Source organism: Alligator sinensis, unplaced genomic scaffold (assembly GCF_000455745.1).
Source record: "Alligator sinensis unplaced genomic scaffold, ASM45574v1 scaffold512_1, whole genome shotgun sequence".
Taxonomy (NCBI): domain Eukaryota; kingdom Metazoa; phylum Chordata; order Crocodylia; family Alligatoridae; genus Alligator; species Alligator sinensis.
In genome coordinates this window covers 2376451-2403839 of record NW_005842063.1, presented here as the reverse complement: position 1 = coordinate 2403839, position 27389 = coordinate 2376451, and the positions used below count along the sequence as shown (strand labels likewise).

At 44.1% G+C, this 27389-nt stretch overlaps 1 protein-coding gene across 2 annotated transcripts in view; it reads left to right on the top strand.

Moving 5' to 3' along the window:
* The window catches only part of FBXO42 (F-box protein 42), a 72425-nt gene that overhangs the window by 37542 nt on the left and 7494 nt on the right, over positions 1-27389 (top strand). The window contains exons 4-6 of one of the 2 annotated variants that reach the window (XM_025203658.1): positions 1611-1745; positions 25976-26129; positions 27280-27389. The exon at positions 27280-27389 is cut by the window's right edge and continues 1 nt beyond it. In XM_025203658.1, the coding sequence (XP_025059443.1) occupies positions 1611-1745; positions 25976-26129; positions 27280-27389 (399 nt within the window). The remainder of the gene's footprint in view (positions 1-1610; positions 1746-25975; positions 26130-27279) is intronic. The other variant, XM_006023211.3, reaches the window with a different exon arrangement.

Sequence of the window (27389 nt, the reverse complement as noted above, 5' to 3'; positions counted from 1 at the left end):
AAGTATGCGGGGAGGGGGGGGGGGGGGGGGGTGGCATGAATATCTATAGAAAGGTCTGTTGTCAAAATAGGAGAATCCTTCTCCCTTGCACAGCTTGACAGCTGGCTGACAGCTGTTACCTGATCTTTTGCAATAGCAAAGGATCTGAAATGACACCCCCCTCCCCGGGTTGTAAAGTCAGGTTACAGACAGCAGGTGCATAGTCTCTATCAAAGCTCAGCTAACCCGTCCCGTTGCCTTCGTCACCTGGCCTTACTCTGACATTTGTCTTGGCTAGAGGACCGTACGCTATTAGCTGTCATTCGGATCCCAACCTCTGCCTGGGTTAGACGAAGTGTGGAAAATGTCCTTGCTACGCTGCAGTTATTGGGTAACTCTAGAAAGAGGAACAATAGCACTATACCAATGATTCTCAACCTTGTTGGACTCAAGGCACCCCTTGCTAGATTTTGAAAAGTGCCAGCTCTTAGTTTTTTGACAATGGAAAAATAATAGAGCAACTTTTCTGTTGCAAAGAACTCGGAGCCCAACAGGTCAGGCTCGTAAGGCACTTCAGGGTGCCACCGCACCATGGTTGAGAATTGCTGCATTGTACTAAAAGAAATTATAACTAGGAGGAAATGTAGGATTCAGGGAGGGAAGAAAGTACTGCTAGTATCCTGTTCTGTCCGGATAGGGTAGAGGTTTGAAAATCTTCAGACTCTAAGAGGGTCAAATAAAAAAAAATAGTGCTTTTAAGACCAGATGTAAGCTACTTAATTTCTATCTGCTCTACATGTTTTTGTGTTAATTGTCAAAGGTATGGATCCCATGGTGATGGTACAGTGGGATAAAAAGAATAGAGGAGCATGAGCACCAAAGATCCTTTGTCTTTGTGTAAGAATCTAAGTTTTCTTCAATGCTCTTGAGAGTTTCCCATTTACCCCCTTGTTGTGTTTGTAGTTTACTGCATATCCGTTAACATAATATTTCACGTTCACATATAAAGTTTTCTCTTAATCCCTACTGTTAGCATTGCAAATTTGGGGTTAGGTGGTGTTAAATATAGCTGTATTTGGAAGTCTTCTCTGCGCTTACCTAAGTCTGCCTCTCCTAAAATATGTGGGGTGAATATTTAACATAAGATATGAGCTACTTTAATGAGCTGGTTTATTTGACTTAATAAAATAGCAAGAATAAGATAAGACAAGATAAGAAGACACGAAATTCATCGCTACCAGTCTTGGAAACTAAGGACATGGGTTCCTGGCCTTTTCCCCGGGACAGGTGTGTACCTTAGTAACATTTGGCAGCTACAGAAACAACATGGAGTAGCTTAGAAAAAGTAAGCCTGTCAGTATGTTAGTCACAGCTAATCTAATTAACTGTGAGCTTTGGAGATGACAGCTTTCTCTGCACTTTTAGGAACAGGTCCAGTTAACTTGGATAATCACCTTAGATTGAACTTGCTTAGGTTATGCCAGTTGAGGTAACACTACCCTAGTCAGCCTTTATTAAAAGGACTATAATGCGTTTTTTGCTGCAGTTGCTGCCCCTCGTACGAAGCTCCATTTTATATTTGGGTGTGTGGAAGTTGATTGTAATGGTGTTTTTCTGCTCTCCTCTTCTAGGTGCATGCTACTATGACGCTAATCAGTCAATGTACGTGTTTGGTGGCTGCACGCAAAGCAGTTGCAACGCTGCGTTCAACGACCTCTGGAGACTTGACCTAAACAGCAAGGAGTGGATCCGGCCTCTGGCATCAGGTGAGAGGTGACAGATGATGTTTGAGATCTTTTCTAACCCTTATGCCAATTTCTTGTAATAAACTACCAAGCTATACGGAAGCATAGCTTCTCCTCGGGACCCTGCTGACTTGATCCTGAGCTTTCCCTAACCTATTATGCTATGCTGTACCTTTGTGTAAAGACCTCCCATACAGTGTACTGTACTGTGGAAAAAGGTGTTTTTTTGTGTTTGCAGCAAACTGTTCAATGCCATCTGTGCTACGCTGAGCCTTGCAAGGCAAAGCTGACAGAAGGTGTTGTCCTAGGAGGACTGAGATCTTTGCATTGCTTTGGTTGTCAGTGTAGGTATTTTTGCATTGCTTTGGTTGGAAGGCAGGGCTGTCAGTATAGGTATTTTTGAGCAGTGGATAAGACATGTCTCTGCTGGTTACCCACAGCAACCAGGGAGTGTGGGAAACAGGTACATTCCTGTAGTCCACGCATTTCTGAGCTAGAGCAGTAAAGGGCTAGAATTTATTTCCCACAGGGGTTTTAAACGCATATAAAGTATCCATGTATGAAGAGGGTTCGTGTTTTCCACATAACCCAGAATTCAGAGAGATGAGGTTTGGCAAGTGTGTGCCACTAGAGAAGGCAGGGAGGCTCTTTATAAATGAAAACCCCCCAAAATAGCATCTGTTTTCCTCCTTATAATGAAATGGGACAAATGCAGAGTGCATGCAGAGCACCCACTAGAGTGCTGGTTACATTAGCTAGGAGGTTGCCTGCTGCAGGCTAAGCTGGTAACATGCACCTTGGCTCTCTTGCTTTCCATGCCCTGTCCCCTGCAAGTCCCCTGTGCACTGCTCTCTTCTCCCCCCCTCTACCTTGGGAGTTCCCCGAAACTCCCTCTGTCCACTGTGTTTGCGGGGTTTGTGTCCCCAGTTCTTTCCCCAGGCCTAAACCTGTGCCCATGCATCTAAACCTCTACCCTAGATCAGGGTGTCCACTCTTCCCCATGTCGTCAGCTGTGTGCAGGCCCTACGTTTCCCATTCCTCCTTTGCTTCAAATCTGGATTCTCTGTTCTCCTCCTACTATTGCACTGTGCCTTTTCCTTTCCACACTGTTGTGTGCACTTCTCTTTCTCTGCAAGATGCATGCTGGTGAGATGAGGCTATTGTGATGCTGGAAGGGGTCCCAATTTTCCCCCATTTTAGTAAGGTCCTACCCATTGATATTGTGAACAATGTTCAGATTAATGTGGGGATCTGCAAGACATGACATTCCAAATTTAGCATGTTAAACCTAAATAGAGAAATGTCATCCAGCTGGGTGTACACCTGACAAGCTTAGCTAATGATTTTTTTTCTTTTTTCCTCCCCCACCTATAAATCAGAGACTTCATTGCTAGATTAAAACTAATCAGGTGGTCAGTGTTTGGACTCAAGCTTGAAGTGTAAGTTTTGACCCATCCAAAACTCAATTTTATTTTAAGTTATTGCACTGTAATAGCAATAACTTGGGGAATACCTTGGGTCTGATCAAGCTACAGTTTAACTTCCTCCTTCCCTCTGCAGTTTTTCATTCTTCTCTGCATTTGTGGGAAAGGTATAACCAGTGGTGACTACTACTTCATTTGGGTTAAAGTGTGTGTGTGTGAGGTTCCCATAATGTTAATGAAGGTAGATACCAGCACCCAGATTAGTCAGCACCCTTTATTAGTCATACATATAGTAAAATTCCCACCAATTTATTAACAAATAGTGTTCTTAAAAAAGCACGTATTGTGGGAATAAGTGTCAGAGTTAAGTCCCATGGGAAGATCCCCTGAGGAAATATTTCTGTATGCTGTCACGAGCACATGCACCAAGATCAGATCATAACTGCAGCTTCACTCTGGTTCAGAACAGAGCATACTTGTTCATCTGTCTTCAGAGGAGATGACTCACCCATGTGAATGCCTGTGGTGGTTTCTTGCCCATAGCTGCCTTTTGGTGCCCTTGCCCCCCTGTATTCTCCACTCCCTGGGAAAAGTGGTGTTTGGTGAGGGCAAATGCAGAAGCTGAACAGAACAGGGCCATTAAAGGGCTGGTATATTTGAACAAATCAAAGGAAACTGCTTATAAAGCATATGAGGAATTTACTGCTGTTTGAGGTAGAACCAAATCGCACAATGAGATTTTTAAAGGATAACTAAAGCTATGATTAACATGCACCTGGGCAGGGAAATGGAATTGGTGCAAGCTGCTCGCTTATAGAAACCATAAAAACATTGCACAGTTAATTCTAGCTATATTAGAGTCTGCGGCTTAGTCTAGTATTGTGCATGGACCTTTGCAGGAAGCCAGATACGGATATATCCAGACCAGATGCAACAGAAGCTTTGATCTGATCTATTAAAGTCATGTCCTTATTGAGGATGGGCCTCTTTGATAATTTGCCTCGAGTCAAATGCAGTGCTGCACATTTGGTAGCTAAACTCACAATGGAGCTGCTGTCAAAGGTAGTTTAAAGTGGGCTGTATAACCATACGTGGACATCCAGCTGCTGGAAGGACACAGATTTAGTGATCACAGAAATCTTCCTCCCTCCACATTTGGAGCAGAGATGGAGATCTACCTTGATCTCCTTCCAAAGGCTCATCAGTTTTGCTTTTTTCCAGACCCCATCTTATTTCTGCCTCTCATACATTGGTTGTGTTTTGGAGAGTGGGGAGCACTTGGATATGGTTCTGCAGCAAGCTGGAATAGGTTGACTGAGGGCTAGGCTGATTTGCCTTGGAATCCACCCAGTTGCAAGGATTTTAAAGTGAGCCAAGACGGGTCTTCATGCCAGTCGCATGCCTTCTGACAAAATCCTGGAAATGGACTACAGTGAGTCCAGGTGAAGGCCGTGCTTTATTTAGGTGGTATGCCTGCCACCCTCACTTGGTTTTTCTCGCATGCAGGCATTAGATTAAATAGCATTAAGAGTTGGATAAACTGTCTTGAAGCTGAGATTGAGTTTAAGCCAGCAATAAATATTTAGCCTTCGCAGACATAGCTGGCCAATGCTCGCTTTCTCTGAAAAAGAGGGAGGTGGAATAACTGAGTAGGGTTGAAAGGAAAGGCCTGTTGAGTTTTCAGAATACATTCTGTTCATTGCTAAAACAATGTCATTGACTGTTTCTTCTCCTATTACCAGGGTAGTAAACACTAGGAGAGCTAAAGAGGTTACCATCTCTTGCTGTGCTTTTCACCAGCCGATTTTGGAGCTATCCCTACAAAGGAACCAAATGCCATTATCCCCACTTTACAGAGAAACTGAAGCACAGATAGGTGAAGCATCTTGCTTAGGGTCATCCAGCATATCAGTGGCACAGCCAGGAACATAACTCAAGGTCTCCCGAGTCCCAGCCCCATGCTCTCCCCATGGGACCATGCAGCTGCCCTTGTTGCATATTCTGCCATAGAGAACAGGAACCTTCTCTTCCCCTGCACTCTTCTGGATGGTGCACTGTGTCAGGGTGAATGCCCTGGTTTCTTATCGGGCTGGTTTGCTTTGGAGTGGGGAGCATTGGAATGGGTAGTGTTATCTAGCTGGTGCGGTAAAAAGAGCAGGAAGGAGAGGGATGTGCTTGTTGCCATCGGTGTTTGCCCTTGAGTTATAAAGTGAGTCAGCCTGGATCGTAACCGACTTTCTTTACGATTTATTGGATTTTGTAAGATGAGTGGTTTGTTTTTTTTTTCTTCTTTTTCCCCCCTATAGTTGAGTCATTCTCAGTGCTATGCTTTGTGTAGCATTTATCCTAAGCTTGTTGGGAGACGAGAGAGATTTTTCCACCCACTCCCATCTCATAAGCAAACAAAGGTATTGTGAGGAGTGGCCTCCTTGCAAAGAAAAATTCCATCTGGGTTCAGGGAGAAATATGGGGGGTCTCTCTTTATTGCACCATGACCCCAGGCTCTATCATACACACATGTAACCTATTTTTGGAGGTGCTTTAGGTCTGAGGTCATTTACTGAGCTAGGGATGGGTTAAAGCCTGGGTGCTGCTGTAACTCAATGTTTTGCACTGAGGGTGCAGGAAAAAAATCCTGTGAGTGCTGATAGTCCCCTCAGTATCCTACCCCAGTTTTTCCTGGGGGGGCAAGTCATGTAGCTGATGCAGTTGACTAGGAAAGAGTTCGAGGGCAGTGGTGCTCATTCTTTTGTACAGTCAGGCCAAATCTTCAAGTCAGATCGGAGCTGAGGGCTGCATAGAAAAGCATTGCCAATGCACAGCTGGCTTTGAGCTCACCGGCTGTCAGTGAAGACCCTGGCTGGAGTTTGGGGACAAACACCACTGCCACTCAGCCCTTCAGTGGCAGTGAAAAAGAGGGGACAGGTGGTGACAGCGTTTACCCCCTGGGCTCCAGAGCTGCACAGAAGCGGTGGCTCCAGCTGGAGCCTGCACTGACCTGCTGGGGAGCTCGGACAAGAGCATGGTGTTAGGTGACGAGCCATTCACATAGGCTTTGTGGGCCACGTCCACCCGCAGGCCGTAGGTTGAGCACCACTGATCCTGGAGTTCACTCAGCCCAGAACTGTGGGATATTCACCCAGGCGCACACAAGAAGTAGTGAACAGTGAAGGCACAGTAACACAGGATTAGTCTGGAGAAGACTGAGATTGGATTTAATAGCAGCCTTTGGCTCCCTGCTGGAGGGTTGCAAAGAGAATGGAGCTGGGCTGTTCTCAGTGGTGGCAGGCTCCATCCCTTGCTGTTTTTAAGGCCTGGCTTGACAGAGCCTGGGCTGGGATGATGTAGTTGGGGCTGGTCCTGCTTTGAGCAGGGGGCTGGACTAGATGTGACCTCCGGACGTCCCTTCCAGCCCTCATTTTTCTATCCTCACCCCTTGGCCAATCCAAATACTCAAACTGGCTTAAAATCATCTGGACTCTCACTGCAGTGAAGATGCATCTTTCTTTCTTGCAGGTCTGGAAATGTACTAAATAGGCTTCCTTCCTTCCCTGTGTCTTGGAAACCATGGCAAGACACAGGTTCTGGGAGCCTAATTTAGCCAAGAAAGTTAACCCCCTATATTTTGTAAAGCCTGGGAAGTGGAATGGGTAAAATAGTTCACACTACACTAGGTTTACTGTGGTGTAGCTGTACATAACTGATGCACAGGAGTCAGTGTGTGTCACCAAGCAATTTTCTTCCTGGATAGTCCGCACTTTTACGGCTCACAGAACAACTACATTTTTTTCTGCACTTGATCAGGGTCTGCTCAAGCTTGCTGTCAAACCTTTCTCTGACAGGGAAGAAGGATGCCCAGAGCTCCATCTGGAGTGGGTTGTTAGGATGCGCCCCTGCTCACCAGTGACAAGTTAAGGGAGGGCAGAGACGGAAAAGACTTAAAAACCAAGGTGTTTATTACATCATAAAGCAAATACTCCAACATGAAAGCCAGTTCCCCAAAGAGGCAAGTAATAAATCTCCCTAGTAGCCATGAAGCACAGTATTTCAAGTCCAAATGCTATCCAAGTAGGTAATACTCTACCAACCTGCCTGCACTCCCCATTGGTTCTGCCTCCTAAGTTCATTCTCAACCTAATAGACATCATCTGCCAATTTTTATCTACGTAAGAAGGAAAGAAGCCTCTGTTTTGAAGATCCTTTGCTACTTTCAGTATGTTTTCCTATAAGAAGTGTCCACCATGAGCAGTAGCAACGCCTTCTGCTCCCTCCTTGTATCAGAGTGACTAGGCAGATGTGTGACTTAGTCCTTCCTGTTTTCCCAAATAAGCCTACCATTCATTAAGCCCTGAGTCCACCCAGGATTTGCTTCCCACAGCTTCCTTTCATTGAAATCAAGTCATTCCAGCCTGCATAGGGAAAGTAGAAGCTTTTATCATCCTCCTATCGCAGGTTCAGCCCTGAGGCTTGAACAGAATAATAATAAGGGAGGCACATGCTAGCTTGCTAGAAAGCACTGACTCCTTTTTTTGTCACAGGATTTGATGCTGATTCAATAAAACTGAAAGTCTGCATGGCTAGGAGAGGGTCTTGTCTTCGGTCCTGGGTTCTTCTGTTGGATGCAGTCTGGCATTGGGAGGCTGCAGCATGATGGAACAAGAAACTTGGCTTTTACACATTGTTACCACAGCTTTTGAACTCATGCCCTTGATTAAGCAGCCCAACATCCTTAAGATGAGCACAAAGACCTGTTTTGTAACACCCTTCAGAAACAGTCACAGTCTTTGCAGAAATGAGATTATTTGTAACCACAACACTTGATCAAATTGGGCAAGATTTAGGCACAGACTTCCTTATTCAGGGTTGTGGAGAGGGTGGTCATGATTTCTGCAGCGGGAGGCAAGGTGCACAACCCAGGCTTCAAAAAGGGTGTTTTCCTGAAAACTGCATGCTTTACAGATCGCAAGTCGTGAAACTGTAAACCACAGCACTGAGAGTGAAGATATTACAGGCTGAGCTTTGTTAGCTTGTCTTCTGTTGCTCTATATCCAAAATAGCATGTAATGTCAGTGGTTCTCAGCCTGTGCCCATCTGCCAGATGCAGTCTTCAAAGGCCCATGTGAACAGCCTGTCACCTAACACCATGTCCCTGTCTGAGCTCACCCGTGTGTCTGCATGGGATCTAACAGGAACCATCGCTTTTGCATGGCCTTGGAGCCCAGGAGATGAATCTGCCTCTTGCCGCCTCTTTGCAGCGTTCAGCCCCTCTTTTATCCTACCGCTGAATTCAAATTGAATTCAGCCCAATTGTCCTATAGGTGTGACCCCTCTTGTTACTGCTGTTTGTAACAAGGGGGTCCAGCAGCTTCACATGAACTGGCCCCATCAGGTCAACGTCCCTATAAAGGTTTTCTTGGAACAACCAGTTCTACAGCATGCTAAAAGAGAGGCTGCTTTTGACACTCGAGTAACACAGGAGCTGGTACAGGAAGCAAGTAACCATGCCTCAGTTTGAGCGAGCTCGTTTGGGTACAGCTAGCTGTGGTAGCATGCATTTCAGCACACTGCACGTTGAGCTCTGTGCTACTGTGGCTTCATTGTTAGCAGTTCTTGAGCTAGCTAGCTCAAAGGTAGCTTAAATATGTCCACAGGATCTTCAAGTGCTGCTGGAGCCATGCCCAAAAAAGTGATTGCAGTGCGGGAGGGAGGAGAGATCTCTCCTAGGTGTCAGGGAAGGGAGTGGGAGTGGGAAAAGGGAGAACCTTTTCCTCGGTTTGAATGGGAGTTGGTTAGCGTTGATCAGAGGATTTGTTCTTATGGGGGATAAGCAGGGAAATAGGAGGACGAGGGTGGGGTGGTGGAGTTTTCCAGTTTCGAGATGTTGTTTGAGGCATCCTTATCTGCAGGTTGCTTGTCACTTACTGGAGCCTGCCTTGAGCCTTTCTGGGTAGAGTGGGATAGAAATCTAAAAATAATAATGATAATGCTTGGCATCATACAAGAAGGGCCAGATAAAAGAACTTGCGTGGTGATGCTTAGCCTTAAGAAAGGAAGCTTCATAGAAAAGGGCCAACTAATTTAAAATGGAAGATGTTAAAAAATGCCAAGTTATAAAGCATGCTGGAAGAAATGCTGGCTTGCTGATGCACATTGTTGAAGTCTCAATTAACTGTAACTGCACAGAAAAAGGAGCTCGGGGAGGGCGGGGGGGTCACCATGAACAATTCAGTGAAAACATCTGCTCAGTATGCTGTGATGTTCAGAAACCCAGCTATGGTAGGATGTATAAAGAATAGAAGAGAATATACTGCAAGTCATTTACTTGGGCAGTATGCCCTGATGTGCAATACCGATTAGCTCTGTATAGCACACATCAAAAAGATATATTCCAGAAGTAGTAGGGGTCTAGAGAAGGACAGTAGAAATGACTGGATAAATTTGAAGGTTTCTATATGAAGAGAGACTGGAAACATTTAGGACTAATTTAGAGAGAAGATGTAAAATAAAAATTGCTGGAGAGAAGGTAAATTGCAAGTGCCAGTCTAGTTTCTTTTGATACAAAACATGCAGCCTTCATGGAAATTAGTGGGCAAGGCAGTAGATTTAAAGGAATTACTGTTTTATATAATGTATAAATAACATCCAGGACTCCTGGCTGCAAGACGGAGTCCGAGAATTTAGCATTAAAAAGAAACTAAAAGCTTTGCATGGGAAACATTTCCATTTGCATGAATTACAATTTTAAAACCCCTTATATTTTAGGGTCTAAGCCAGCTTCTAATTGCTTTAGGTTGAAAAGACTTCCCTGTGGGTAACTTGTTCCTTAACTGTCCATGATGACCCTCTGGATTCCTATTTGAAATCTCTGGGTTTATCCGGTGAATTGTGTTTGCCTACCTAACAGTGCTAACATTGTGTGGTTGGTATTCCTGTGGCACCCTGGAAAGGACTCGGGACACCCCAAAATGCCACAGCACCTTTGCTGAGAATCACTGGACCATACCCTGGAAAAGGGTACTAAGGGTGCAGGCTCTAGGAATGGTGAATTGGTGCCCAACCTGTTTGTCCTGATCTAAATGTTAGCGGTTGTGAATGTGTGGTTCGTACCTTACTAGAGTTTCACAGGGGGAATCCTACACTGGGGGCTGGCATTAGCTACCAGATTGCATTTGAGCCCATAACTTTTCTATGGTAAACTGAGGTACTACTAACCGTGTCAGCGTAACCAATTCACTTTATGTACTTGATCATGTGAATGCCATGTCTGAGACAGATGAAGCTTCTCAGAATAATTTTACCTCTTCCTTGGGGTTTTTTTTTTGGCTTTCTCTGGTCGTAACGGGTAGAAAGGCTTTACTTGGACCCAGCTACTTGACTCCTGTGGCCAATGCTCACAAGTGTGAATGTGGATAAATACCTACTTTACAGATTTGTTGTGAGACTTAAATTAATTGCTTCTAAAGGGCATTGAGAGGGTCCAATGAAAGATGCTGGAGAGATGCAAATTATTGATTCCATCTGCTTTGCTAGAAGATGTATGCAGGTGTATACTATTATCATGGAAAATCTGCTGTTGTGTATGCATGTGCAGATGCTACAGCAGATCTTTCATGTTGCCTGCCATTTGACATCCATCCCTGCATGCTAGCCTTTGGTACAAAGACTTCTTGTTTGGTCTAGGCACATTTAAAATAAGTTTTGTCCTTTTAGATTTAATAAAGCAAACCTCTCGTTGTCTGCCATGCTGATTTATTGAAAAGATCTTTAAATGGTGCTGAACTGGTCCTCGTCTGTGCTAGGCTTTCCAGCAAAGTGTTCTGGTGCTATGTAGAGGGAGCAGGCCTTTTTAAAAGGTATTTAACTGTAGCATGAGAATAAAGGAAACATATAAGAGTGAAAGCATCTTTGAAGAGGATTTCTGGTTGCTGCCCTGTAAGGTGCATTTCCTCTAGCAACAGACTGGCACGGTGGTATGGAGTGTGAACATGGTGGTGGTGGACAGCACTGAATCACTCTTGCTGAAAAGGTATCCTTCACAGAAATCAGTGGGCAAGGCAGTAGATTTAAAGGAATTACTGTTTTATATAATGTATAAATCACATATAGGACTGCTGGCTGCAAAACAATCCAAGAATTTAGCAGTCAAAAGAAACTAAAAGCTTTGCATGGTAGCATTTCCATTACCATAGAAGCTTTGATGTCCACATCAAACAGGCGGATTTGATTTTTAGCGTCCATGTAGAAGCCTCAGTCATGTGCATGTGGGGCTTAGTGTCCCAGAAGATTTTGCCATTGAAAATGTTCACCTTAACTGGTGTGTTTCAGGAGAACGAAGGCCGGAGCTGACTGTGCCAGATTCAAGCATGATGTTCACATGTTTAGATGTCCATTGAACCCTTTAGGACTCTATACCATGGATTTTGGTTATGAATTCCCTGCTTTTTTTTCATTTTAGGTAGTTATGAACAATACCTCCAGTGGAATTTGTTTGTTTAAATGATGGAAAGTGTTGAGGGCAAGGGATAGGAAATTAGCTCTTGTCATTTTCAAACTCCTTCGCGGTGAGTCCTTGGAGAAGGGAATGTGTGAGCGGAAGATTCAGGGAGGGGGGACGGGACCAGCTAATCAATCATCATTTGTGTTCAATAGGAGCGATCTGTATCGGAGATTAGGCGCTTAATGTAAGTGTTTTGTTTTGCCACACAGATCTGTCCTTCCCTTGACTCGCAAATCCTTCCCCAATTCCCTGCTCTCCTGGCCTTTTCTTTGTTTGCGCTTAACCTTTGAAAGGTTGTATTTTCCTTTAGCACAAAAGCAGAGAGAGAGCCAGCTACCACTGCTATTTGCCTGGGATGAAAATTTCTGCTCTGCAGGGTGAATTTTCCCCCCAGGCCAGGCCAGATAAGGTCCTGAGAATACCTGTATTCTGGGACGCTGCCAGGCCTGTCTGGGTGGGAGCAAATACGGTTGCCCTTCAGGCTGTGATGGTAGGTGAACTGCTTCGGAGGCCAGCCAAAAAGGGCATGTTTTTCAGCGTTACTGCCCAAACAGTGGCATTAATTCCCCATAGTGGCCAGTGGAAAAGTTGTGCCAAAATAGGTAATGTTCACCCCAAAAGGCTTGGTGTGAGTAGACATCTGCCTGCAATGCAAGAGGTCTTTATTCATCTGCCTTCACTGGCCTAGAGAACAAAAGACCTTTGGCTCCTTTTGGGTTTCTTTTGCTGCTGAGAAGCTGTCAGGCCTGTTATGGCTATATCTTCACCATGCAAAATGGGGTATTTACATGAAGGTAACTGCTGCCACAGGGTGGGGTTTTAATCTCTGTATAGCCAGCCAAGGTGTTTACAGAGGAAATAGGGTTGGTCCTGACTAGTTGCATCAAGATGAAAACTTGCCAGTACCCTACACCGGGGGATATTGCATCAAGATCACTATCTTCATATAAAAACACACTCTTGCTGTGAAGGTAGCCTTAAATCTGTTGGTTTTTAATCCATTGGCATATTCTCTGCTTGACTTCAGAGCATTAAAGACAGCTGCAAGGTGCCTCTTCCAGCTTGGAAAAGGCTTTTTAAAAAAAAATACTTCTTCTCAGTGGTTCTTTAAAACACGAATGCCTTTTGGGAAAAGACAGCTTCATCGGGTCTGAAATTCACCTTGCAATGTCAGCGGTCCCTGCTTTGATCTGGCAGTGCCTGGCTGCAGCCTGCCCTTTGGCCCAGCCTGCATTGTTTGAAATCTCCTTATCGGTGCATCTGAGCCAGGTTCCCAGACCACTCCACGGCGTCTCAGTTACAGCAATAACACCAAGTGACATTGTTAGGCTGGGCGGCATTTGGAGTCCATGAAGTCACTTTGTGGTTTTCCTCGTTTCCTTCGCTTTAAAGCTTAAGACAAAAGGGTGCAGGGCATAGGGATTCACAGCTCTGTCAGCATTAAAAATCGCTGCTGCTGGTCCTCACGATTTTCGTTGGCAGAGAGATTAAGGTGCTGATGCTTTCACTTCTGTTCAGTTGTGTGGAAACGTACAGGGCATTTCGGGCATAAAGCACCAGATGCAGGAAGGAATTTGAGTTTCGCGTGAGCTGTGTTGCCCAGTGCTTTGGACCAGCTCTTCCCCTGTTAGGGATGAGCTCCCCAGTGATGGGTGAAGTCAATCAGGATGATTTCATTATCGATCTCGTTCATAGAGTTCGTTCATCCGGTGCGTTGGCTGTATTTCTGCCTTGGCTGCGTGGCATCGGTAGCACTAATTGCCACCTCGCACTGCTTGGAAGAGATGGTCTCGTTGTGCTGCATCCTCTTGTGACAGTCTCTGCATTTGAGAAGAAGTGGAATTGGGGATAAATGAATAGTGAAATGAAGCTAAAAGATGAACACTAATAAGACTACGGTAGGTTATAGCAGCTGAGTGAAACATTTTATTGCGCACCGAATTTAGGAAGGATTGGCTGATACTTGGTATGTGCACTCCTTGGGTGTATGTTACACGCAATTAAAATATTTTACTTATCTTTCCTGTCATCTGTTGTCAACTTGGTGCATCAGTGTGGATACTCCTTCCTCTATACCACATAGAAAACAGTTCCTCCCGTGAGAAGCTTACAGCTTAAAAAGATCAGTGCCCTGCTTTCATTGACAACCACGTATGCTTGGTACGTGCTTCATTATCCAGTGTGAACTCTTCTAGGTAAACTGGCTTTACTTTACATTTTTGGTGCGTGCAGGTTATTGGCGCTGCCTTGCCACTAGCCATTTAGCCTCATGCGGCAGGAGTGGACATTGCTTCTTTTTTTAGCAGAAACTTTTCTTTCATTGAGGGGAAAAATGTGACAACCAGAGGAAATGGGGAGGGAAATTGTTTGAAAGGAAGCAAGCTTCTGGTTTTCCTGGTGCTGGTGTGGGGTGGGGATTTGGGGTTTTTTGAGGCCACTAAGTACAGCAAAGAGTCAGAGCAGTTATGTACTGAAGTTTGAACACCAGCAGAGGTGACCTAGCTGTTCGTCTTTCACCAACTTCCATGCGATAACCTGGCTCTTTCTTTTAGATGAGATCTTAAAAACTTGCTGGCCTGTCAGCTCTCGGGACATATTATATAAGAGCTGTAGCATTTGGGAAAAGATTTCTCCTTCCTCATTGTTGCATCTCATAATTCCCCCCCCCCCTTTTCTAATGGTTCATTGCCACCCACTATGCCAGAGGCAGTTGTATTCATGCCGCTGTGTATACAGGCACTTTAAAATGCTTCCTTTAAAATGAAAGCTCCTGTATAAATACAACAATGTTTTGTTGGTAGGCTTTAAACTCAAATATCCCTGATGCTTTAGTGTAATTTAGTCCAGGTCACGGATTCAGAGTCTTTTCCCAGGTTCTCTTCTTTTTTTTTTTTTCCCCCCGCCTGCACCTGACAGTTCTGCTCATCCTTTATTGTTAGCTGTGTCTCTCTCCCCCTTACATCTTCCTTCCCGCTATGCAAAGAATGAAAAGCAATTCCACATACGTAACAGTTTGGTCTTTAAGGAAAAAAAAAGATTCAAAGAAGCTCCCCATGCCACAGCAGGGATTTTAAAGGAGCAAGAAATTATAGAAACAGGGCAGCTGACTATTCTCGCACTTTTTCTCAGTCCAGTTTAGGCACAGCACTTGGTACTTTGTTTTACTCGGCCTTTTTGTGGCTGAATTATTGAACAGAAATGACTTGGTGCTCGACCCCAGTGCTGGAGACCTTACAGTACAGGCAAATGTGTTTGTACACAATTGGGAAAGACGCTGTTGCTAAGAAGTTACTATCTTGTGGCTAGATGTAATTAAAAAGGAGCATTATTTTTAAAACACATTATATGAAGTGTACACTGAAATGCACCTTTTCTGTTCATCCCTAAAGAAACTGGCTGACTTGCTTCTGTCTAGCTAAGTCTTTTCCATTCACCCAGCACAGAAGCTAATTTTCCTGAAATGCTGCATTCACCTGGGTGTCCTCAGCTAATGACTTTGTAGATGCTAAGGAGAAAAATAAACTCCCCAAACTCCTGTAGCATATTGCCTGCCCGAATTATGCATATTGCAGCAAGGTAGTTATTAGCAGAGACCCTTGATGTGAATTTTAAAGACTGCTAAACATGATTTCCCCTCTCTCCCAGTATTCAGTTAGTGTGGCAAAAGTCATTTCTGAAATCTTTCCTGGTATTCAGCATCTTATCTTTTATTTTTGGAATGGTGTTTGATTTCATTTTCTTGGAACGTATGCCAAAAAAATAGACCCCTCTTAAGACATATATCAGTGTGGATCTAGCAGGAAGGCATGAAAAATAGCTTGTTCCTTTAACCTTGTCAGATTTAGAATCTGAGAGAGAAGGTCCCTAGGCACGAATCCCTCCAGAGAGTAAAATAAGAATTTTTCCCACTATTCCATTTTCAGGCTTCTGTGTTAAAGACCGGCACAGGGAATTTGTAGTTCCTCCTCTGTACCCCGTTTTCTCCCAAGTGGAGTACAAAGGTAGCAGTGAACAAGGAAGGGGGCAGAGGGTTGACTGATCTGCACTCCTTTTCAGAGCTTTGGAGAATATAAACATGACCCTGGTCACTTGAAAATCCTGCTTGACAAGCATTTTATACCAAAATTGGGGAAAGCTATTTGCGTCTGTGTTAGTAAATAATGGGACCAAGACTTGCAAAAATAGGCTGCTAACGTTGGGTTCCTAAGTCCTTATATAGGCATGCAAGTGGTCTTATGCTCTGAGCCCCCAGCAGCTTCCATTGATTTCATGGGAACTTCTAAAAACTTAGCATTTCTGATGAGCAGGCCCTATAAAAGCCAACCTTTGGGCACTTACTTGAAGATCATGCCCAAGATCCCTTAAACGATTACACTCTCTAGCTCCCTGGAAGAGAAGCACCTGTCAGAAGACTTTGCTTTCTAACGACCTCAAAGTTTCCTTAATCTTATTTGGCATAGAAACCGCATTTAAAAAGTCCACCTGCATCAGTCAGGTTTAAAAGGTTCTTGTCTCAAACTGGTGGGTGGCGTGATTTATTTATTTAAAATAATGCGTTACCCCAGGAGGAAAGCAGAGAGAGGCTGAATTTACCATCTCACCACAGTGTGAAAACGCTAGTGGAGAACACAGAAGGAAGCATCTTTCAAGCAAAAAAATGCAATGGAGGTCTTTCTCAGTGTGGCACATTCAACAGCATTTGCAACATCATTCCTGAAGTCTTGGTAAAATTCTTCTGCTGGCAAACTAAAATTCCTGTAGTAATTTAATCTGCGTGTTGCATTTCTCGCCTTTCTTAAAACTGTTGCCTAGTGGTACTTTAGGTAGCTGTCGCCCACCTCAGAGGAGGCTCTGCTTCTGGGATGAAACGAGTCTGATGCTTATATAACAGATATTTAGCGAATTAACATGCCAATATTAGGTAAGCACGTGGAGTTCCTCGGGTAAAAAGGATTGCAGAAGTGAAGGGTGTTGTATGGCAGCAGATGCTGCTGAAACGCTCTAGCATGATATTTAGCGCGGGCTGCAGAGACACCTATCGGTAGGAGCAGAGTAGATCATTTGAAATCGGCTCTACAGCTAAATGAATGGGAACCTTACAATATCCTGGTTTTTGCTTCCTGAAGCTATAAAAATGTTTGTACATTAGTGACATTGCCTAGTAATGGCCTGGGAATGCAGTTGCATCCTAGCTCTATTTTCAGATGCTTTCGAATTTTTGCTCTTTGAGAGAGAATTCCTTCCACCTAAGGCTCGGCTAGGCCCAGGAGAGAAGAAAAGTCCATTATATTATTTTTCCAGGTTCATCACAATCATCATGTCGCGTGAGTCGCATGAAAAGAAGAATACTCCCTTCTCAGTAAAAAGGGACTGAGTAACAGCAACAGGTCATCATGCTAGTAGAATATAAAAAAAATGTAAATGCTAATAGTGTTTCCAGATTAAAAATCTATATAAATTGTATTTAAAGAAAAATGAAGAGTATACCTGTGTAAAAGGATGCAGAAGTATCTATATGCAGAAGAGCCTATACACAAATAATGTGTTGGATAATGGAGATATATTTAAACATTTGGTTCATTCTTAGCCATTTAAAAAAAAATACCAGTTCTTAAACTGAAAAAGCTGATTTAAAATAATTAATCCACCTGATATGAGTACGGGGTAACAAAGCACTAATCTGCATGGTGCCTGTTTGCAGTCCATAGGTGATTTTCCCCCTACCCCCCCTCATGGAAAGTTGAGTTTTGTGTCCAGTTAGCTGTTTGAGCTACTAGACTGGGTCACTCTCCTCCTGTGACGTCGTCCCTTGAGTTATTCAAATAGGTTTATTCGAGCACACACTTAAACTGCATGTTTTTAAAGCAATAACCTGCTTTGGCTGAGACTTTTCACATGCATCCAAAGCCATGTCACTGCAATTCAGCTATTCCCAAAGCAACTCTGTTGCACATAGGGGATCCCCTGGTACTACTTTGATTTTGAGATAGGCTGGGAAAAGCAGTCACCTTCTCCAAATTTTTCCCCTTCTCAAATTTGTGTAAATTCCCTCATGTCAACAGTCTCTCCCAACAGAACTTCAACCTTGGTGTGTTAGACCAGTGTTGTCTGTGCAGGCCTGGTTGAGGCAGGAAAATCCAGACAAACCTGGAGCTACTGTGGCATGTCCTTGCTATGTGATGGCTGTGATTTAAGTATATGTGCAAAGGGGCAGAGGTAGGTTTGTGGTAGAAGGATTTTACACATACGGTGATCTGCCTAAGCCACGTTGATTTTTATTTCTTTAACATATAATTTCTGTCCCTTCAAAGAAGAGACATTCCTTTTGACTTGGTAAATAAAACAGAGCCGCTAACTAGCAGTACTGGGATGCCTGTGGAGTTGAGCACAGATTGAAGAGCGTGCTTGTCTGCTCAGCCATATGCCCCCAATGCCCTTCCCACCAATTAGATTTTTTTTTTATGAGCAGCTTGTAGTATAATAAAGCAATTTTCATTTTTTCCATGCTCATCCACAAGAGAAGATGAGCAGCAGGAGCCGATCTTGCCTGCCCTCTGAATCAGAGCGCTCTTTAATTAGCACCAGCCTTGTTTTGTGTAGCATGCTACACCGTTACTCAAATCACTTGAAATTCTGCAGAGCACAGTATTGGGAAGAAAAAAACATGGCAATTAAGCAGAGCTTTGCAGTGCAAGTTGGTTTCCTGCGTCATTCTGTTTCTACGCACGCGAATAGGAAGGGAGCTCAAGACAGAGCAACCGATCTCAAGGAATATAATTCAGTCTTTGCTCTTAGCAGTCAAGTTGATCATTGAGATTTATAACAGACTACTCAATCACTGGGTATCAAGGCAGGAGGCAGGGCAGAGACGCCTTAAAGCCCAGCTAAATCAGAGATGCATAAGCTTTAGGCAGCCTGATCTTATTTCATCAGATGCTGATTAGTCTATAAGGTGCATCTCTGATGCCTTCTGTCTGCCTTCAGACAAACATGACTAACGATCTCTTCCCTGCTCCTGGGTATCATGGGCTACTCAACACCCTCTTAGCATGGCATTACTCACAAGTGATGATGCCACAAGTGAAATACTGCACTCAGTTGAGACTAGTGCTAATAAAATCTTTTATCCCCCACCTCCTCCTTATTCTCAGTGTTGCGTGTTATGGAAAAAGGGTCTGCTACTGCTTATTAGGTGGTAAGGTGGTATATTCCCATGTCCTGTTTCCATAACTTCTTCCATGCTTGCTGTCTGCATGACTATGCAGGTGCTTTAGCAGCAATGGGAATATTTGATGTGCTAATGAAATAAGGCTCTTGAATCCAATTGCACAGGGCTCGGGAAGATTTGAGACTCCTGATGACTTAAAATAGTTTTCTCTACCTATTGGGCTTCACTGTTGTGACTTTATTTCAAGATCTTCCAAAGTAAAGGCATCTGCTGAAAGTTCCTTTGCAAAACATGGGCATTGTGCCTATTTGCAGAGGTAAAGCCCCCATTTTAGTTCTGCAGGTAGTTTGCAAGCTTTGGACCTTAAATCTATCACTGGATGAGGCCAGAATCTGCCTGGCTTTCAGCCAGTAGTGTACTCTCTCAGGTGGTGAAAATCCTGCATCTGAGGGAGGGGAGGAATCTTTATCTGAAAAAGCAGCTGGTTTAAGTGTGGAAAGCAGTTCATTGCAATTTAATTGAATCATCATAGCTGCTTTACGTATTGCTTTGTAGCAGAAGATTCATTTACTACCTGTACAGTTCATAAAATATAAACCCAGCGATTTCAAATAGGTATCCATAGTGTCACAAATATTCTGGCCTGTTGCAGTCTTTGCAGCAGAAGAATCGCTCTGTTATTTTTCCATAGTCAAACAAGCAGAAGCTAAGAGCTGGCATTTTCTTAGAGGTGCCTTCAGTCTAAAGAGATTGAGAAACACTGGCTTAGAGAACGACACAGAGCTGTCCTCTTAGCCTTCCTTCTCCTAGTATTCCTCTCCCACTCCTCTTTATTTCCTAATTCTGATGCTAATGTTGTAATGTCATCTGGGAACCTCTTCCTCTGGAAGTCCTTCTGTTTTCTGACCTCTGAACTGCTGCTACCCTAGGGTCAGACAACTTGCACTAAGATCGAGTGTAGGAAGTATCTGAAGTCCCAGACAAGGATACTTGGCTGTAGTGTCTGGGGGCATTCGAACCCCAAGACCTCCAGGCTTGGGCCTGCACATGGGATGTCTGCCAATGGATTTGGGAGCATCTGAAGTCCCAGGGTGAAAGGTCTGGGGTGAAGGATGCTCGCCGGTTGTAGCACCGTACGTGGTGTTTGAGTTCCACCTGCTCAATTGACATGGTTTTTGGATTAGTTGAATTCTGCTCAATCAATACGACTTGGAACTGATTTGGCTAATTTGACCTGGAATACTAAATATATTTTAAAAAATCTGTCAGAAGTCAGAGCTCCACTCAGCAAACAGCGTGGGAAAAGCAAAATCTGGATCATGCGTGAAGGCAGGGTTTTTTTCTCTCTCATTCTCCTTCCTTTGGTTGGAGAGGGAAAGGATATTTGGATTTCATACTGTCCCAAAAGCCTAGCTGTGGGGTCAAGGAGCCTGAATACAGCCTACTAGCCCTTGGGGATGAAGCTGTGGTTGGTATAGTAAAGGTGAAAGTGGTTCCAGGTATTCTGCTTACTAAGCAGGTATTGCCAGCTCCAGCCTTGCACTCGGTCTAATAAATTCAGACTTGAACATCAGGCTGGCTGCTGTAGTTCATTCAGATTTAGCATAGCGGGCTTTGCTGTTTGACTGGGACCATCTGAGACCAGGAGCTGTGAATGCTTGGTGAGGTTTCCTGCCAGAACGCACTATTTAAACAGCGCCGTGCCAGTCGGTATTCTCCTTGGAGTTATCCGAAGCGGTGCTTTATGATGTCCATAGCAGAGCGTTTTCAGCCTCAGGAGTGCCATAGGCATAGCGGGCTTGAATCTCATTTCTGTTGTAAAATCTGACAGCCAGCGCATCTGTGGGATTCATAGCAGGGGTCACAGATACCGAGGTCCATTGTGGGAAGAGTTCACACAGTCGGTCCAAAGATGAGCTCTTCAGAGCCGCTGCCCACTTGAAGCAAGTCCCTAATGGAAAAATACGAGAACACGGTTGCTTATAACTGAAATCCTTTGATTTTTGTAGAGCTACAGTAAATCTGGGGAACATCTGCAGTGAAGTGAAATGTTTTTTGTCTGATCGATCGGATGTTGGCATCTGTCTTCACTGGCTTTTACCCTTTCTTTGGGGGTAATTTGTTCCAGTGACATTGGCTGATGAGTTGAAATGTTTCCTAATTACGTTGTAGAGTGAAACGCATGTGGAAACCCAAGCCCACTGGGGATTTGTTCAAATGGAAAGTCTGGCTTGAACACAGGAAACCGTTCTTGAATTTCTTGCGCTCCCTCCCCTTGCCTTGAGACAGGGTAGCGGCACTGACTTAATACTCCTGAGGTTTGATGGTCCTGCCTTGAGTATGTTACTGGTCCTTTGGTGCTACCAGTATCCCTGATCTTAGGGTTTTTATCTTGCTGTCTCTCGAGCACATTAGACTGAAAGAATATTAGTTATTCTTCTGCAAATGCTTCTGCACATTTCCACTTGGTTTAATAGAAGTTGGAGGTAAAGTCTTGCCCGGTCTTGTTGCAAATGTTCCATTTTACAGCTGCTGGCAACAAAAACTCCCTTTCCTAGAAAAAGATGAAAGGGCCATGCTCTTGTATATATATATTTTTAAGCTATTCATCTCAAGCCTGTAAGAATGGGGATTTGCTGAAGGCTTTCAGGTCCCCCTGCTGTTTTTCTAGAGAGACTTCATCCTCACAGCGGAGATGCTATTCTTTAAGAGGTGACGTTGCCTATAGCACTAGATAGCTGCTGTTTGAGACTCAGTCCCATACTCTAATCTTTCTGCTGGTACAAAATCATCGTCAGAGATATTTCCATATTGAATTCCATTCTTGAATTAAAAAGGTCACTAAGCCAACTTGGACCATAGGATGAGGAAGGGATCTCCTGTGTTGTCGTGTCCAGTCTCCCTGTGGTGCAGGGAACTCTTACTACTCCCATTCATAAATTTGGTAAACTTTCTGTTAAATTTAATTAGCTTTTTGCCTTCACTGGTTCTACTAGAAGGCTGCTCCAGAACTGCTGATACTAATAAAACTTTCTGTACACATTAGCTCTTGTGCCAACATTGTTCTTTGGGTTTGAATATCTCTTTCTCCTGTTCACCCTTTAATGTATTTATAGGGATTGATCAGCACCCCTCAATTCATTTAGCCTTGAAAAGCAAAGGTTAAGCTCTTTTTACTCTTTCTCTTGGAGAGGATTTTTGTCTAGTTGTCTGGATCACTTTCCCTTTCTTAAATAATAAGAACTGTTTGCTATATGGTTTCACCTCCACCTTGTTAAAATACTTGTCGCCAGACCTTGTGACATGAGCCAACTGGGATGAAGACTTTCCACTCCCCTTGACTTGAGTATATTAAGTATTTTAGTTTTGCTTGTGCTGGGATGCGGTAATTTCTATCACCCTTTAAGCCACCTTGTCTTCACCCCGTAGCTAACGTCATCATTTTTATGGAACGCTAAGTATTTGTTGAGTTTGGGGGTCATACCTGGATTATCTTCAAATCTCAACCACAACCTTGCTGCCTAATAACCCACTTTCCTTGTCCTCTGTCTGCTCGTGTGGCTAAAAAGCCTTCTACTGTATTTTAATATCTTTTGCAAAGTCTTAACTCAGCTTGATATTTTTTTTTTTTTTTTTGGCATTTTTCACTTTTTCCTCCTACCTCCTGACCTCTTCAAATACAGCTAATGTTCTTGGCTCACTGTCTTTTCATAGTCCACATAGATTCTTCTTACTCCTGATGGCATTTCAAGGAGGTTACTCATCCAGTTATATTTGGAGACCTTTTCTTACAAGTTTTTTCTCTCTGCTTGGCCTGCAAATCTCAGCCACGTTTTTCTCCATCTTGACCGTAAAGCAGTTCCAAGCTCTCCACGCCAGTTGATTTTGCTGTTAGTTCCCAGAATTTTCCAAAGTTTGCCCTTGTGAAATAAAAAGTCTTAGTTGTAAATTAAATGAAAGGCTAAATAAACTGAATCAGTTCGTGAGTTTGATTCAAGAAATGTGTGAGCCCAAGATTCAACCAGCTGTTCTGTTGTTCCTTGCTGCTTACCAGAACCAGGCCTAATATAGCAGGGGTGGGCAATTATTTTGGGTGGAAGACCGCTTACTGAGTTTTGGAAAGCCATTGAGGGCTACGTGACAGGCAGCCCTGGGCAGATAAATATTAATTTTCTAAATCTTTTAGGGGCCCCATGGGCCGGAGAGAATGGCTTGGCAGGCCGCCTCCAGCCCATGGGCTGCATTGTGCCCATGCCTGTAATACAGCATCACCTCTTGTTGGTTCAATCGCTGTTTGCTGAAAGAATCTGCTTGCTATTGTAACCAGGAAAAACCAAAATCTGTCATTTATTAGTAGTGTTTCTCTCTCTGTCAGATTAGTTTACCATAAGGGCCATGCTGCATAATCTGATAACGTTACAGAGTTTATCAATGTCCCAGTCTGACTCTGGGGGTCTAGGGCGGACTCCCAGAACTGCCCAGCAGGTTCTCTTTTCCATCTCTTTCCCCGAGCAGCACTGACCTAATTCTTTTGTTTTCTCAATTTCTCCCTTTTTTTCTGTGCCCTATTACATTACTAATGGACATCCTTACAGTTTTTCCCTTCATTTCCTCTCCTCCATGCTTACTGTTTGGAGCCATTCAGGGCTGTACCTGGTGCAGGTGAAAGGGCAGAGTTTCTAGCTAACCATGCTTTTGAATTTTGAACCTCACGTTCTAGCACAGCATAATTTCTGGCACTACTTGACTGCCTGTGCGCACCCGTTCTTTAATGCATTTAAAACTTAAAATGCCTGCCCATAAGATCTTGTGTTTTAAATATGTAGCCTCTGATGGGAGTCATGGGTGGGGCTTTCCAAGCATACATGGAACCTGAGGATTTCTTCTTTAAAAGATGCTCATCTGCTTTATGGATTTGTAAACCTGTCAATTGAAAAAGCTCTGGCCAGCTGCTTAGTACCCGCCTCAGCCAGTGGAAGTGGCACAGCTGTACAGCTGTGTTTCCTTGCATCTTGGAAATAGCCTAGCCCCTGTGCCCGTCCAGATTCTTACCCTCAAGGGAGAAAGGAACCCAAATATTGCACTTTGCATAAAGGCTTTTTATATTGTCAGTCTGATGCTGCAGTGATGCTGCTTGACTGCGAAGGAGTCATTCTGCAGCGCCAGCTAATTGAGCCTGGCCCTGTGATGTTTGTGACAGTGTACCTCGTCTGTCTGTCGTGTGCACTTGCAACTGGGGGAAATCATGCAGGTTGCCTGCTGGATTCCTTCATTTGGAGTGCGCAGTCTGAGCTCTTTCTATCTTTTCCAAGATGCTCTTGATCTTTTCAAAAGCCTGAACCTGCCAAGTGACACGTAAAGTCTGTAGACAGGCAGCGAGATTGTGCGCTCTCTTTGTGGTAGCATTAGTGAGTTAACGTGAAATGGTTTTCTCACTGGCCGTCATAGTGGTTTCCGTGTCTGCTGCTTTTATATGTATAATTGGGGAGTCTTAGTTAAAGGCGCAGGTAGGTGGGTAGATATGCCTTTAACTAAGACTCCCCAGTTTGGAAAAGCATCTGCTGCTGCCCCAAAGTCGAGTGTAGTTATTCCATAGCTCACGACAGCCCCAGCCTTGTATCACTCTCCCTTGTTTTATGCAATATCTTGTTTGATTACAACTGACATCCAGCCTTGTGTCCTAGTTTTTAAGTAGTGTTATGTTCTGGTGTCGCCTACACAAATCTGGTCGGCTAGATGCTTGCCAGACTGCTGTGTTGAAGCCAAGCCCGCTAGAGCAGTGGTGCAGAGCTGGTCCGCAGGCTGGATCCTGCAGGTGTGGGCAGCACACAGCATTGGTCTGCAGTCTGACCCATACGGGGCCGTGTCTTCTGGCCCACGGAGCTCCCCACAGCTCCAGAAATTTGGCAGAAGGCAAGTGGTGGCAGCATTAGTTGCAGTGGTTCTGCAAGCAAGTAACCCTACCCCGCTCCCCAAGTTTCCAGACCTGTGGGAAACCCCTCAAACCAGATCGTGTGGTCCCTCCGGCCAGAGGTTGAACACCACTGTGCTAGACCCGGGGGCTGTTGCACTTCCCTTGGTCTGGGGGGGCTCCATCTCTTGAATCGCTGCAGGGCACTTGCTGTTAACCCTCCCCTGAAGGGACCCCTGTGGCCCAGAGCCTACAGACTCGGTGTCAACTCCCTACTTTCACCTACTCCAAAGAGTTCAGCACCTCCCTCTCTTGCATACACCTTTTTAGTTGTTGTTGATTCATGTAGTCTTTCCCTCATTCTCGATACTAAAACCAGAGATGGATTCCTCTCTCTCTCTTTTTATTCGGGGTCCTGCAACCTAAATGCCCATTGTCCCACTTTAAGTACCCGTGAAGTATCGGAGAAAACACTTCTACTGGGACAAACAGGGATAATTGACTTCATTACCATTCAAGCTGGTGTGTGAATGACTGAAGGAAGGGTGTCGGTACCCAAAAGCTTGCAAAGAACAATTTTTCCGACTGTTTAATTGGTCTAATAAAAGATATCACATTTACCCAAAGAACCATGTCTGCCTAAATGGCTGTCCTGTGAGTCAAAGCCCAGGACAATCAGAGCTGGTGCTGTGTTCTTCAGTACTGCTGTCACTTCTCCTGACAGTCACCTTTACTCTGCAGTCTGCCCTGCTGATTCAGACTGAGAAGTAGCTGTTAATACTCATTGCATATGCATAGGGTTAATCTTGCATCTTCCACTGAAATGATTCAGAATACACTTAGGTTTGTAAGTACCCAAGTGATTTGCCATGAGCAATGCCGGATGTGTTCAGATTAGTATTCATACTCCCTCCTTCCTTGGGGAAAAGTCGCTAGGTATTTGGAGGTAATTATTGCTTTTATTCAGTGCTAAAGCAATAATTTAAAGGGATATGTTAGAAAGCTAGTAATTTCCTGTCACTGACTGACAGATGTTTTGCCATACATGAAATGTGCTTTCAGGCTCATACTAATTATGATGACACAAATTGGCAGTAGCTTTCTTCCCATGCTCCCAACGCTAATTTTGTCTTCTCTTCCTTGCTGCCTTTTAAAGGGGAGTTTCCATTTTGTCACGTTTCAGTAAGATTGGCTCATACAGTGGCTGCTGCTGCAAGATGCAGTTTCCTAACGTTTCCCTTTCTCCTTCAGGTTCTTACCCTTCACCTAAGGCTGGAGCCACTTTAGCGGTGTACAAGGACTTGCTGGTACTGTTTGGTGGGTGGACGCGACCAAGTCCTTATCCTCTGCACCAGCCAGAGAGGTTCTTCGATGAGATACACACCTACTCACCCTCCAAAAATTGGTGAGAACCTCTTGAGAGTCCGAACTTGAATCAAATCCCTTGACCACATATCAACCCCCCCACATAATATGACAAAGCAAGTGCATCTCAGACATGCAGAACTGAGTGTGCCGCTGTCTGAAAGCTACTTGGATGATGATTATTTCCTTATTTCCCTCCATTGGTAACTAAAATGGAACAAATTCTTCCAGCTGGAGTAGTGCTTTTGATCTAAGGATTTGATATAAACTGGATAGAAGTGTTTGAAACCATGCAATTCCTTTGGCCATGCACTGTGATTCATTATGATAAGAAATATAGGAACTGTGTAACACTAGAGATATTACCTTACCTTCAGGTTTATACTTTCATGTACAGGTGATTCCCTGTGAATCACTCACTAGGGGAAGAAGAATCCCACAAGTAAACATCCCACTGCTGAAAGCCACCTGCTCTTCCAGCCTCTAAGTTTGTCTGGACAAATCAGCTGAACTGTGTAGAGACGGTAGCAAAACTCTCCTGCCAGTCCCCAGAAAACATGCTCACTTGCAAAAATATTTCTGCTGTCTGTATGTGAGCCAGTGTAGTATTAAAGCAGTTCCAGATGGGCATATAATCAGCAAAAAGCTCAATCATCCCAATGCATTTTTGGCAATGTTTTTAATACACTGTGATTAAACAGGTAATAATAGTTGAGGACAGATTTCATTAAATGTGCTGGTGTTACCAGTTCAGTTTTAGTATCTTGGTTCCAAATTAAACTATTTGCCCTTTTATTCAGATCTTGATGATGGTGATTTTAGATCATTTAGTCAGAATCCTGTCACTTACCCACTTTCTGTCACCGCAGTGGCATGTAGGAGCTATAGTTATCAAGCAGGACTCCACTGTCTTAAGCATTATCCAAACAGAGAGCAAAAAGATGGACCCTTCTGCCTAGCTTCCCAAGTGTCACCATAGAGCAAGAACAAACTTAAAATAACTAAGGTTTAAAATGCCATCCCCACTGGACCTAGAAACTGCAGCAGCGAAAGTCAGTGGGTCTGTGCTGTTTTGAGAAGTGGTTTTCCTGTGACGTGCAGGGTTGGTGACACCTTTCATCTCTGGGAGGGAAAAAGCTGGGGGGACTCTAGCATAATTTACCAGCATTCATGAATTCTTGTTTCCACAGGTGGAACTGCATTGTGACGACCCACGGACCACCTCCCATGGCAGGACACTCCTCCTGCGTAATAGAAGACAAAATGATCGTCTTTGGGGGCTCGCTGGGATCTCGGCAAA